This window comes from Oncorhynchus masou, chromosome 25 (genome assembly GCF_036934945.1).
Source record: "Oncorhynchus masou masou isolate Uvic2021 chromosome 25, UVic_Omas_1.1, whole genome shotgun sequence".
Taxonomy (NCBI): domain Eukaryota; kingdom Metazoa; phylum Chordata; class Actinopteri; order Salmoniformes; family Salmonidae; genus Oncorhynchus; species Oncorhynchus masou.
The window spans coordinates 26642382-26657602 of NC_088236.1; the positions used below are offsets into that span (position 1 = coordinate 26642382).

The 15221-nt window shown below is 44.8% G+C and overlaps 1 protein-coding gene across 2 annotated transcripts; it reads right to left on the bottom strand.

The window, feature by feature from the left end:
• Nucleotides 1-776: 776 nt before the first annotated feature.
• On the bottom strand, nt 777-14515 carry LOC135513997 (repulsive guidance molecule B-like). 2 transcript variants are annotated; one of them, XM_064937085.1, is made up of 3 exons: nt 13770-14515; nt 8847-9364; nt 777-2382 (listed from the first exon to the last, which is right to left on the bottom strand). In XM_064937085.1, the coding sequence occupies exons 1-3, from the start codon at nt 13885-13887 to the stop codon at nt 1636-1638; spliced, it is 1383 nt and encodes a 460-aa protein (XP_064793157.1). In that variant the 5' UTR covers nt 13888-14515; the 3' UTR covers nt 777-1635. The 2 variants fall into 2 exon arrangements, with proteins under 2 accessions (XP_064793157.1, XP_064793156.1); XM_064937084.1 differs by having other exon boundaries at nt 13306-13858.
• Between the last annotated feature and the right edge of the window lie 706 nt (nt 14516-15221).

The following is a 15221-nucleotide window of genomic DNA, read 5'->3' on the forward strand; positions in this document are numbered from 1 at the left end:
GCATTTGCAGAAATACTGTAAAATGTAAATGATAACCCAACATTAAATGGTAATGGTGTGTGAAACTGTTCTTAACAGCTACTATGGTACCATACAGAATACATTCAACAGAAAATGTATTTACAATAGAACAGAGGCTAAATCAACTCAACTGCCTTTGGAATGGCGGCTTTAAAACAGAGGTCCCATCTCACTGTGTTAGTGAGCTGGTCTCAAATGGCTCCCTATTCTCTATATAATGCACTACATTTGACCATGCCCTATGTTTCCCTATGTCCCTCTGGTGAAAAGTGTATATTGAGGAAATCAGGAGTCATTTGAGATTTGCACTGTGAGTGAAGAAAATGGCAGATGAAATCCACAGCTTGGGCTGCTGGTGGTGGTGGGTGGGGGGTGTCATGTCGGGGGAAAGGTTGAGAGGGTGGGGTAGAGACGGGAGAGGGGTAGAGAGGGGAGAGGGGGGTGGGGTAGAGAGGGGGATGGGGTAGAGAGGAGAGAAGGGAAAGGTTGAGGGGGTGGGGTAGAGAGGGTAGAGGGGGGGGGGTGGGGTAGAGAGGGGAGAGAGGGGGTGGGGTAGAGAGGGGAAAGGTTGAGGGGGTGGGGTAGAGAGGGTAGAGGGGGTGGGGTAGAGAGGTGGATGGGGTAGAGAGGAGAGAGGGGAAAGGTTGAGGGGGTGGGGTAGAGAGGGGAGAGGGGGGTGGGGTAGAGAGGGGGTGGGGTAGAGAGGAGAGAGGGGAAAGGTTGAGGGGGTGGGGTAGAGAGGGGAGAGGGGGTGGGGTAGATAGGAGAGAGGGGAAAGGTTGAGGGGGTGGTGTAGAGAGGGGAGGGGGGGGTGGGGTAGAGAGGAGAGAGGGGAAAGGTTGAGGGGGTGGGGTAGAGAGGGGTAGAGAGGGGGAACACTGGTGTGGATTTAGCAACAAAAAATAAATAAAGTGCTTCTGTTAAATCAACTTCCTGTCTGAGGTATAAAAAAAAACTATCACAACAAAATCAAGCCAAAATAACAACAAAAACTTGATGCCATTCAGAGTTCCCGGATACAATACTCACACACACTATTTACAGTCTGGGGTGTGTTTCTACAATATACACACAAGTTGGGAGTGTTTATTGGGGTCTTCCTTTATGTGTTATCCTCACATATGGATAGGTCATAATCTCCACAAGGCTTGCTCACATATAGATAGGTCATAATCTCCACAAGGCTTGCTTGATCCCACATAGCAGAGTTGGGAATAGTACAAGAGTGTCATGGAATCTGTTCAGAATCCACCTGTGGGCTTGGACCTGTGGGCTTGCACCTGTGGGCTTGGACCTGTGGGCTTAGACCTGTGGGCTTGCAGCTCATTTGTGGCAGAAATATGCCTCGGGGTGTTCAGTCAAGAAGAAGAAAAGGGTAAATCTCCAGAGGGGCTCTGGTTAGAAGTTTCTCCGAGACACAGATCTAGGATCAGCTTAGGTCACCCTCCCCAATCATTACCATTAGAGCGAAAAACACAATACTGAACTTAGATCTGCATCAAGAGGGAACTTTATCCTACAGCTCAGCTAGGAGCTCTATTTTAACACACACATACACAAACACACACACACACATACAAATACACAAAAAACACACTCACGCTATACCAGTGCCTATCCGAGCGCACAGAGCGTAAGCAGTAGGAGCCATGTGATAGGCTGAGAGGTGTGGGCTGAGCTGGGTGGGTAGATCGTCCAGCGCTCGCGGTGGGGGTGAAGACTCTCCATGTCCTTCAGGGCGCTGAACGCCGTTGCCGTGAAGTTAGCGTCCCCGGTGGTCAGGAGGTCAAACACACACGAGTGGAAATAAATATCTTGCACCTCAAGCTGCTCCCTGCAGCGTGCCCGCGCACCCTCCATACTGAATCCAAGGGAGGTGATGTCGGGAGCCGTGTGGGAGTGTGTGTGTGAGGACTGGCCCTGGCCGTGTGGCTGTTGGAGCTGTAAGCCCAGGGCTGGATGTGGTAGAGGGAGAGGCAGGGGCAGGTGACCCCCCCGGTCGATGCGTTCCGAGGTGGGACATCCATTCAGGCAGAGCTGCAGGTCCTGCGTAGCGTCGTAGGCATGGGCCATCTCCTCCGGGATGCGCACCGCCAGGGTCAGGTAGCGCCCCAGCTGCCGTACGATAACCGTCACGCCGATGTAGCTGGCATGCAGCTCCACGTGGCGACCGGGGCTATGCTCCGAGATCCACAGCGCTTGTACCTTCCCGGTAGAGTCACCATTATTTTCGTTAAGGTTATGGTTGAGGGCCCCGCTGCTCACGGTACCGTCTACGAAGGCAGCGGGCAGGTCATCTGTTACTGCCTGGTACACACGCTGGTCTGTACACTCCTCAAATGGCTTGAATATGACAGTGATCTATGGACACACAAACATCAGAAAGTGACCAGGCACACAATAACTTTGATCTTTGTATGAAACAGGTTAAAACAGGTTTGACAGACACTTTATAATATCTTATGAAGTTTATCTTGCAATCCAAACACAGCAAGGATACTGGCCTCCCAACTTGTTTAATTCTAACCCCCCATTCTTGGCATCAAAGAGAACACTGACTGCACACTGACATTCAATACTAATGTGGCAAGAAAAATGATGTGAACCCTTTGGAATTACCTGGATTTTTGCATAAATTGGTCATCAAATTTGATCTGATCTTCATCTATGTCACAACAATCGACAAACACAGTGTGCTTAAACTAATAACACACAAATTATTGTATTTTTCTTGTCTATATTGAATACATAATTTAAACATTCACAGTGTAGGTTGGAAAAAGTATGTGAACCCCTAGGCTAATGATTTCTCCAAAAGCTAATTGGAGTCAGGAGTCAGTCAGCTAACCTGGAGTCCAATCAATGAGACGAAATTGGAGTTGTTGGTTAGAGCAGCCCTGCCCTATAAAAAATACACAAAATTTGAGTTTGCTATTCAGAAGAAGCATTGCCTGATGTGAACCATGCCTCAAACAAAAGAGATCGCAGAAGACCTAAGATTAAGAATTGTTGACTTGCATAAAGCTGGAAAGGGTTACACAAGTATCTCTAACAGAATTGATGTTCATCAGTCCACAGTAAGATAAATGGTCTATAAATGGAGAAAGTTCAGCACTGTTGCTACACTCCCAAGGAGTGGCCGTCCTGCAAAGATGACTGCAAGAACACAGCACAGAAAGCTCAATGAGGTTAAGAAGAATCATCGAGTGTCAGCTAAAGACTTACAGAAATCTCTGGAACATGTTAACATCTCTGTTGATGAGTCTACGATACGTAAAACACTAAACAAGAATGGTGTTCATGGGAGGACACCACGAAAGAAGCCACTGCTGTCCAAAAAAAACATTGCTGCACGTCTGAAGTTTGCAAAAGTGCACCTAGATGTTCCACAGTGCTACTGGCAAAATATTCTGTGGACAGATGAAACTACAGTTGAGTTGTTTGGAAGGAACACACAGCACTATGTGTGGAGATAAAAAGGCACAGCACACCAACATCAAAACCTCAACCCAACTGTAAAGTATGGTGGAGGGAGCATCATGGTTTAGGGCTGCCTCAGGGCCTGGGCAGCTTGCTCTCATCGACGGAAAAATGAATTCCCAAGTTTATCAAGACATTTTGCAGGAGAATGTTAGGCTATCTGTCCGCCAATTGATGACCAATTTATGCAAAAATACAGGTATATCCAAAGGGTTCACATACTTTTTCTTGCCACTGTACACTGTGTACAAACATTAAGGACACCTGCTCTTTCCATGACATAGACTGACCAGGTGAATCCAGGTTAAAGCTATTATCCCTTATTGACGTCACTTGTTAAATCCACTTCAATCAATGTAGATGAAAGGGAGGAGACAGGTTAAAGAAGGATTTTAAACCTTTAGATAATTGAAACATGGATTGTGAATGTGTGTCATTCAGAGGGTGAATGGGGCAAGACAAAATATTTAAGTGCCTTTGAACAGGGTATGGTAGTAGGTGCCAGGTGCACCGGTTTGTGTCAAGAACTGCAACACTGCTGGGTTTTTCACGCTCAACAGTTTCCGTGTGGAGGCCAACATGGGCCAGTTCTGAGGGCAAAAAGGGGGTGTGCAACTTAATATTAGGAAGGTGTTCTTAATATTTTGAACACTCATTGTAAAATACTACAATATTTCCCAACTTTTGGCCTGCGAGCCGAATTTGGACTGAGGGTGATTTTATTTGGCCCCCCAAGTTTTCTCAGCAAAAAATATAGAAAATATACAGTACCAGTCAAAAGTTTGGACACACCTACTCTTTCAAGGGTTTATCTTTATTTTTAATATTTTCTACATTGTAGAGTAATATTGAAGATATCAAATCTAGAAACCAAAAAAGTGTTAAACAAATATATTTTATAATTGATATTCTTCAAAGTAGCAACCCTTTGCTTTGGTGACAGCTTGGCACACTTTGCACACTTATTCTCTCAAATCATATTTGTCAGAGGACTCAGTCCAACTCTATTTTACACAAACATACACATGCGCACACACAAACTCATAAAAAAAATATATATATTTGACCTTTATTTAACTAGGCAAGTTAGTTTAAGAACACATTGTTATTTTCATTGACAGCCTAGGAACAGTGGGTTAACTGCCTGTTCAGGGGCAGAACAACATATTTTTACCTTGTCAGCTCAGGGATTCATTCTTGCAACCTTTCGGTTACTAGTCCAACGCTCGAACCACTAGGCTACCTGTCGCTACACTCATGCCATTAACTCTCCACAGAATACATTTTAGCGATGACCAAATGACTTTTGAACCAGTCGTGATTAGCAGACACAGCTAAGCAAACACACACCCAGGCTGAGGGATGGCAGGCGCAGTGGCATGGTGGTTTTTATTTTTTAAGGGGTGGAACAGCTTAATATTGTGGAAAGAATGTTGCTTCCATCAATGTAATTGTCTGCATCATTTCCAATCCCCCATATATTTTTGTGGTAAATATATATATATCCATATACATACAGTACACGCATGCATACAAACATATACACATATATATATATACACATACCTATATAGACATACATACGTTTAAAAAATATATACCTTTATTATTCTCCGCAAACCCTACCACCCTTCCCCCAATTGGAGTAAACTAATAAACACTTAGGCTTCTACCTTCAGTTTATACATCTTATACACATTTTACAGACACAATCTATTTTACAAGCTATATTTTGTTTGTTTTTAGTCCTTCCTCTATTTCTGATGTCCATCCAGTTTGATTTCTATTGGTATACATTTTACAGATCCCGTATGCTTTACATTGGCTATCTTGTTGTTAGTCCCACCCTTCAGCTCCATTCAACCCCTCCCATCTGTCTCTCAACATCATCCAGTCCCACCCTTCAGCTCCATTCAACCTCTCCCATCTGTCTCTCAACATCATCCAGTCCCACCCTTCAGCTCCATTCAACCTCTCCCATCTGTCTCTCAACATCATCCAGTCCCACCCTTCAGTTCCATTCAACCCCTCCCATCTGTCTCTCAACATCATCCAGTCCCACCCTTCAGCTCCATTCAACCCCTCCCATCTGTCTCTCAACACGATCCAGTCCCACCCTTCAGCTCCATTCAACCTCTCCCATCTGTCTCTCAACATCATCCAGTCCCACCCTTCAGCTCCATTCAACCCCTCCCATCTGTCTCTCAACATCATCCAGTCCCACCCTTCAGCTCCATTCAACCCCTCCCATCTGTCTCTCAACACGATCCAGTCCCACCCTTCAGCTCCATTCAACCCCTCCCATCTGTCTCTCAACATCATCCAGTCCCACCCTTCAGCTCCATTCAACCCCTCCCATCTGTCTCTCAACATCATCCAGTCCCACCCTTCAGCTCCATTCAACCCCTCCCATCTGTCTCTCAACATCATCCAGTCCCACCCTTCAGCTCCATTCAACCCCTCCCATCTGTCTCTCAACACCATCCAGTCCCACCCTTCAGCTCCATTCAACCCCTCCCATCTGTCTCTCAACATCATCCAGTCCCACCCTTCAGCTCCATTCAACCCCTCCCATCTGTCTCTCAACACCATCCAGTCCCACCCTTCAGCTCCATTCAACCTCTCCCATCTGTCTCTCAACACCATCCAGTCCCACCCTTCAGCTCCATTCAACCCCTCCCATCTGTCTCTCAACATCATCCAGTCCCACCCTTCAGCTCCATTCAACCCCTCCCATCTGTCTCTCAACACCATCCAGTCCCACCCTTCAGCTCCATTCAACCTCTCCCATCTGTCTCTCAACATCATCCAGTCCCACCCTTCAGCTCCATTCAACCCCTCCCATCTGTCTCTCAACACCATCCAGTCCCACCCTTCAGCTCCATTCAACCTCTCCCATCTGTCTCCATTCAGTCCCACCCTTCAGCTCCATTCTCCCATCTGTCTCTCAACATCATCCAGTCCCACCCTTCAGCTCCATTCAACCCCTCCCATCTGTCTCTCAACACCATCCAGTCCCACCCTTCAGCTCCATTCAACCTCTCCCATCTGTCTCTCAACACCATCCAGTCCCACCCTTCAGCTCCATTCAACCTCTCCCATCTGTCTCTCAACATCATCCAGTCCCACCCTTCAGCTCCATTTAACCCCTCCCATCTGTCTCTCAACATCATCCATTTTGGATTTCTTTGCCATATATTTTTCAACTGTGCAGTGATGCTTCACAAAATTATTGAACCTTTCTATTCTCATAGCTTCACAGATTGTAAATTAAAATATTTTTTTGCTAAAATAATAATTAGATTATTGATTGACTAACTATGGCTTTTCAAATCACCCAGTATTGCTATCTGTAGTGTTAGTTCTAGGCAAATTCTGCAATTCTTCAGCCATTCCTGGACCTGTGACCCAAAACGAGCTACATATGGACAATACCAAAATAAATGATCTAATGACTCTGCCTCCTCACAGCAGAATCTGCAGAGCTGGGAAGATTGTATCCCCCATAAATATAACATTCTATTGGTTGCAAGAATTTTGTATCGTAACTTAAATTGAAAAAAGTTTTGAATCCGGCGTTGTTTTGCGTATCAATTCATAAATCATGTGCCATGGAATGGGTACATCGAAAATCTCTTCCCAACTATTTAACTATTTATATGGCACAGCTGTCAGTTTTTTGGTCCTTACATGAAATTGGTATATGTTTTTATTTATTACACTTTTCTTCAATCATTTATGTTCTTTAATACAGGCCGACATACAAGTTCCTTACTTTTTTCCCCTTCTATATGGCCTCTTCCATTTTTGTGGTAATGCTGCAATTAGTTGGTTGTAATTTTGGGTAGAGCAGATATTTCCATGTCTGTGTTAGCTGCATGTGTAACATAACTCTACCAGTCCTATTTATGATATCATTCACTAAAATTATACCTTTTTTAAACATTTCTTCGAAAAATGTGTTTTTTTTAATCAATTAGTATATTTGAGTTTAACCACAATATTTGTTCTGTCTTTTCAGGTGGATTAAACTGAAATTGCAACCAACTTTCTAAGGCTTGTTTAAAAAATAACAATACTTAGGAGATGATTTCCTTTTCAAACAACTGAAAGTGAGCAGATGTAAATCTGAATTAAGAGAAAAAGGCCCTTCTTGAACATAGGATGAGACATTCTGACAAATTTACTAGAGAACCAGTTTGGATTTAAGTGGCAAGGTGTTAGCCAGGTCCTTCTATCTACAAGGCTGTGGCCATAGCCACACAGTCATAGGGTTAGCATTAGCATGAATGACTGCTTTGTCCAGTTGTCAGAGATGAGGTCTGGGCAGCCATTAGGCCTGTTGCAGGCATAGTCACACATCAATGGGTGTGTGTGTATGTCTGTGTGCTAATAATTCTGACGAATAGCAAGCCCTGACACAGGGTCAGAGCAGCAGCGGTATAACTATCACCTGGATGGGCGGGGGGGGACTGCATGGCCGCTTGGCCACCACAGAGATGCCTTTGTGAGGCACAAAACGGATTTCTGACGTCTAAAAACACTCTCAGCCTGTGTGTGTGTGTGTGTGTGTGTGTGTGTGTGTGCGTGTGTGTGTGTGTGCGTGTGTGCGTGTGTGTGTGCGTGTGTGTGTGTGCGTGTGTGCGTGTGTATTTTGTCATTTATGGTATGGTGCCCTTCACTCTCGACAGTAACCTGCTTCAGGCCATATGTGTGTGAAAGTTCTTGAGCCTACTGCAGACATACACACACATATACACACACAGTGGTTTCTTTCACGCGCCGCTAATTCCAGGGTATTAGGGGTCATGCTATAAGCAGCTATTAGTTAGGTTAGGATTCCAACACCACGTTAGTTACGTGTTGGTCACAAGACTGAACTGTTTGCTCTGCTCTCCTCGCACCTGTGAGTGAGACTGTGTGTGTGTGTGTTTTCTGCCTCAATGAGAACAGCTCTGGCTTCAGCTGCACAGCTCTTCATACCGAACAGCTTGTTTATTCTGTACGCCAAACTCAACCTCTTTTCTTCTGTCCCAGCCTTCACTGTATCTTACATCCTCACAACACTGCTGCTTCAGTGGAGAGCTGGGTCAGAACATCCATCTATCAGAGGTCTTACAGAGGGAATCCCTCCGTCCTCTAGAGCAGGGTCTGTTCTGTGTGTTTCATACCTTTACTCTACTACAAGATGGAACATGCTCCACATAATACTTTTAGTACATTATATTGAAACAGAACAATCTTCCTGTATCTATAAGTGTATTGCTTTCTACTTTGTGGACGGGCACCCTTTCTGAAGTATGTAGGAAGGAGTTTTTATATATACAGTAATGATCTCCCCTCACCTTATTGGTCGCCGTGGCGCTGGATCCCGTTACCACTGGAACGTTGGTCACCTGCACAGACAAGTAGTCGTTGTCAATAAGCGGCCACGCCCCCTCCACCTTGCAGGTCTGGAAGCTGTCCTTAAACGTCCGCAGGTGGGGGTCCCCGAACAGCCCGCAGAACAGGTACCCTGGCGGTGTGTGAGTGTGCGTGTGAGGGTGTGTGTGAGCATGCTGGGTGCGGCTGTGGTAGTTGCAGGGCTCTGATTGCATCTCGGGGTGTGTGGAGGAGGTGGGCCCGTCACGGGAGCAGTTTCTCTGGGTCATGAGGTCTGAGATGCCCAGGACAGCAGAGTGGAAGACCAGGTTGCCCCTGCAGGACTTGGCTGTCCTCTGGGTGCAGGCGCTGTAGGACCTCAGAGCCTTACAGAACTCTACGTCAAAGCCATCCAGCGCTGGGGTCAGGTGAGACGTCAGGGACACAAAGTCTGTGGTGCACTTCTGGATACGACACTGGGGGGTGGCCACCTGGCAATGACCTGGAGAAACACACACATACTAACTGTCAGTACTATAGTACAACTACAAGAGTATTACAGTTATATTATGACAGCACTAAGACAATACCAGAACCCTGGCAGCGGAGCAATACCATATCTATTGACAGGCTATTAATGTCATATAGAATATCCATGTTCATTCATGGTACCAAAGACAGATAGAGAACATTTGGTACAGATGATATGTGGCTATAATAGAAAGTCATAGTCATTGGTATGACATACATTAAATCTTCACAGAAGCTCTCGTTTTCATACACACACAGACAAACACACACAGAGTCAGGTTGGTTAGGGGTGCGAAGGAGGCTTTGATCTCTATTGCACAAATAAACACACACAACACTACTGGCCTGTTCAGATTAGACCAATAAAGCAGAGAAAGAACAGGCTACAGTGTGTGTGTGTGTGTGTGTGTGTGTGTGTGTGTGTGTGTGTGTGTGTGTGTGTGTGTGTGTGTGTGTGTGTGTGTGTGTGTGTGTGTGTGTGTGTGTGTGTGTGTGTGTGTGTGTGTGTGTACAGAAACACCACTTTATGACTTTTATAAACCAGAACAAAGAGCAGCGCTGACTGTCACAGAGACTTGCAGACCTTCCCACAGAGCCAGAGATAAGACTGAGCTCGAGAGTGAAAGAATAACAGATCACACACATCCACATCTGTTACATAATATTCTATGCTGCCTGATGAAGCTTGTCATTCTCCAGACTGCCAAGTTTATGATATTGCCTCAGAATAATGCCCTCACATGGGAAAGAAAACTCCAGAGTGTATCTTTAAGAGCTCAGAGACACCATCATGTAGAAGTACTAAAAGCTGTGGATGGCCGCAGACCGCAGTGTGTTAGCCAACTCTATGATCTAGAAGCTCTTCCGAGCTCTCAGTGTCAGGCTGGAGTCTGCAGTGACCTCTGCCCCCGGCCTCTAGCCAATGGAGGAAAATAAAACGCGTTGGAATGATTCACTGATTACATGTATACAGCAGTAAAGGCCATCTAGAGATGGTTCAGCCAGCGATAATGTTTTCCTACGTCGTGCAGCATTTTGGTCAATGTACTGCAGCAGTAGTTCATATAGGCTTGTAAAAGAGAGGCCTGTTAAGGCTTAGAGAAGAGGGAGAGAAAGAAGAGATAAAAGGAGAAGATGCCAGGCCTAATGCATCAGCCACAGTGAGCTCCTATTAGATTAGGCCAGAGGCTCTCTAATGCGTACACACACACACACTTACTTATAACTATCTCTGAGAGAATACTGGCTCTGCTTCCGCTGCCAACAACACACACTGTCAGAGCTCACCTGATTAAGGCATGATTTACTAACAGACACCAGTACACCAGGGGTTGGAATCATTCCGTTCTGAGTAGAACCCTTATTTATTTTGTACCGTTCCAGTGTTCCAACTAGCAAGTTCTGAACCGTTTCCAACCAAACAAAAGTAACTGTTCATTGTATCCCGGGAAATCAACATAGTTTCTACATTTAGCTCATTCATTTACCACCCACCAATTAGCATGGATAGAGCATCTTGCTATGGAATGGGTAAGCTAGTTGTTTACATGTATGATGGCCAGATAAGTGCAGGCACGAGATGTGATTGAAATTCCATGGGTGGGGAGAGAGCAGGAGAAAGCAGTGGACATGGAGGGGGTTTGTGTTGAAGCACTGAGCATAATGATGGGTAGGAATGTGTTTATGGTATTACTATCATCATAACTCCAATCATCTACATAATGATATACACACACCAGGAATATTTTTTGGAACAAAAAAATACAGTTATTTACCGTTTCTCAAGATTTGAACAGTTCTGTTCTGAACCACTCAAGATCACTTTCTATGTTCTGTTCTGGTTCAAACCCCTGCAGCAACACACACACACACACACACACACAACATAGGCCTATTCACACACACGTCATACAGAACTTATGCTAACAATAGGCCTAGTTCCCATGGTGCATACAGTGGTAACGCAAACACACCCATGGTTATCCTGGTATGAATGACCTGAACCATAAGATGAAGGGATAACAGAAAGAAGAAGAATGTTTGCATAAAACCAACGCTCTCACTCTCTCAGGACTGTGTGGTGAGAGGGTTGTGTGTGTGTGTGTTAGTACCCGGGCCAACCAGGTGGTGGCAGCAGTGTGCTGAGTATTAGAGGGGGGTACACAACATAACACGTCCAACTCACACTCCGGATCAGAATCTCCCTTCATTGTGTTAAATACTAACACTAGTCCTCAACAAACACACACACACACACGCACACACACATGAGAGTTACTCACAGATACAGTGAACAACTAAAAAGTTTAATTCTCAGACTGAATCTTGAGATCAAACCTCTATGCCAAACACATGTACTGTAAGTCTCCAGTGCTTTCTGATCGCACAGGTCTTTCTGATCACACAGGTCTTTGTGCAGTGAGTCTAGTCTGAACATACTGATAACTGTGACTGACTGTGGCACAATACACAGCTGCTCTGGCCTCCGCTTCAGAGACACTCAGTTACGTTTCAGTCCCCTCTCTCTCTCTCTCTCTCTCTCTTACACACACAGGGCTGAATAACGGTAAATAGTGTGGACGGCTGGTGGTAACGACGCTGCAATATAATATCAGGATCAGAAGTGACAGCTTCCTGGCTGGTCTGTTGCATCCGGTGGTGATGAGCACCATGAGACAGCTGTGGAGCCTTGTTACCAGTAAGCAAGACACACACCACACTAGCAACACAATAGCACACAGACCAGCTAGCTACACACACCATCAACACACAGACCAGTAAGCAACACACCACACCATCAACACACAGACCAGTAACACACAGTCACAGACCACACACCATCAGCTGAATAACCCACAGACCAAGTTTTGTTACAAGCTAGCTACACACACCAACAACACTATAAAACACACCAAGTCACTGTTTCTTCTCAATAATTGTTGTTTTGTTTTTGTATATATCTCCTCGTTGCAACATCTGACATCCCCAATGAGACAGGACATGCTGATACATTAAAAGTGTGGATCAGTTAAATGGAATTATACTGTCAATGGTGTTTTATGGTGTCATGAACAAACTTACAAAAGTGAAATAGGACCTTCTAAATAGATTAGATGATTTTAAATTGTAATTCTTGTTGGCAGGGAGCATCAGAGTGCTTTTCATGCTTATCAACCAGTCCTCATCCTCCTACTGCAGAGAACTGTACACAGACAGGGTCATGTCCAGCTGTCTGGGATCGTGTTAAACTAATTACCTGCTGCACGCACTCACACCACACACACAGTCATTGAGCACGAGTTGCACAGCAGGTCTGGGGGACATCCAGATTGGATGTGGGCTGTCGCAGTGCCAGCCCAGAACATGGCTCTCTGTATGGGCACAACTGCCAGCTAGCACCGGGTTACTGAGGCCAACCCAGACTCTATATGACGACTTCAAGTAGCCTAGCCTACTAGCACCCAAAGTGCTTTCCTCTGGTATTTAAGTCTATTCTACTTTATTACATCGTTTTGATTATATTATATTTCTCTATATCCTCGAGTTTCTGTATGATTGTATTCTGTTACATTCTATTCTAGATTATATAGTTATATTTATTTCTATTTTTACCTTTATTAATATAAGTAATTAAATTAACCACAAATTATTATTTGCACTGTCACAATATGTTCTGTTCTATTCCATTCTATTCTAGAGTCTCCATGTGGTCCCATTATATTCTACTATTTCCTTTGTGTATTAAAAGTACAAGTAAAGCTATAATTTTGTAACATAATTTGTACACATTTATAATTTGCATTCCAAATATTATTATTATAAACCTCTATTATTTTAAAAATGTGTCAACAATAATCTGTTAGCCTATCTGCCGAGGACCTGCCACCAAGATATCTGCATAGCCACCCTTACCTTTATCAGCCATTCGCGTCCCACGGCAGAGACCGCGGGAGAAACTCTGGAGAGACCTTTTAACTGCTGCGTTACTGCGGTCCGCAGGAGAGAGAACGAGAGGCACTATCAAACAATAACACGAAGAGGACAGATACACTCCCATAGGCACAGGCCTATAGGATATACACACTATTAGACTCCCCTCAAACCACATGGAAGACTCATTCCAATCCCACCCCACTAGGCACACACTGGTTGAATCAACGTGTTTTGAACCAACGTGGAATAGACGATGAATTGACGTTTATGCCCAGTGGGACATTCGAAGTTGTGTCATTATTAACTGGTTATTAATTCTTCATTAGCCTATAACTATTATGGCACATTCGCAGCGCTCGAGCTGAAGTGAACGGCGTACATGGTACTAGGTCCCGATTTAGGCTATCGAGAATGAACAACATCCGAAGTAATATAGTTACCACCTCTGTGAGCCCCGTAGCAGAGAGCAAGGAGCAGCACCAGCAACGGCCGCAGGCGGGGCACCCTCGGTGGGGATGCGAGGCGCTCAGCCCCGCGGTAACAACATCCGGTTCTCCCCATCCCCGTCCATACAGGGCCAGGAGGGAAGAGGGGACAGACAGCCACGGGGGAGAGGCGTGAGGGGCGGCGGAGCGGTTTCCGAGAAGTCAGGCCTCTGCTCTCCTTCTCCTCCTCGAGTGCGCAGGGGCATTAAAGCGCAACTGCTCCGCGGAATGCTATCCGTTAGGGCGGTGGAAAGGAAAGGAAAAGGGAAAAACTAAGTTGCGATATAAAAATACAAGTCCATCCAGCAACATAAACACTTTCACTCCTTCTTCGTCCCATGTGACAGATTTCCTTCCCAGACCCCGCAGTGTGTCTCTAGCAGCTTATTCCGTCCTGACTGAGTTGAGTGTTGTTGTAGCGATGAACCTCGGCTCCCCTGTCTCTGCCTCTCTCTACCTCACCTCAGAATCCTGCCCCTCTCCTCTCTGTTCCTCAGATCTATGGGAGAGACCTAAGGACACTGCTGACCTGCAAACGACTAACTCAAATCTAAAACTGACCTTTACTTTAACCAAACCCTTAACCCTTCCCTTAACCTAATTTTAACCGATTCTGAAATTAAATATCAATTTGCAGGTCAGGAGTGTCCATATAGCCTTTTCCCAGATGGATACTACAGATGATCCATTGTTGACCAGATACTCAAGTGGCCACTCGTAACAATGAAAATAAATGTATTTAAAAAGGCAGTCGGGAGGAGGCAAGATCAGTTGCAACCATTCTAGCCAATGAGAGGACAGATACGCGTGTGAAAACGGGCACGACTCCGATATAAAGTGTTTTTTTTTAAATCAAAGTTGCCGGGATGTCACGTGTTCTACTTATATCAGTAAACTCGTAATAAACTAAGTATTACGACATTTCTATTATTTTAAATAAGCCTCACGTATCAAATAAGCCATTCAAATTTTCGTTAACCCTATTCGACACTCATGACCTCCCATACACAAACTCTTCGCTTGGTGAGCGAAAAAATAAAATAAAAATCGCCACCTACTGGAGAAACAGATTTTGGGCCCACTTATCCCTCTCGTGTTGCTTCTTCCTCTGTTTGCTTAGCGAATGAACCACACCATTGGCGCAAAAACTGACTGCATGTTATTTTTAAAACATGATGTATTGATGCAATACATTTCCAGAAGTAAGACAAAGACCTAGAGACAAAATTCAGTTTTACAAGCCATTAGGTAATGATATTAGCCATTAGGTAATGAATATGATGACACTATTAAACATGCTCAAACCAATTATTGCCACACAGAGGTGTACGATGTCTTTCATTACATTTACATTTAAGTCATTTAGCAGACGCTCTTATCCAGAGCGACTTACAAATTGGTGAATTCACC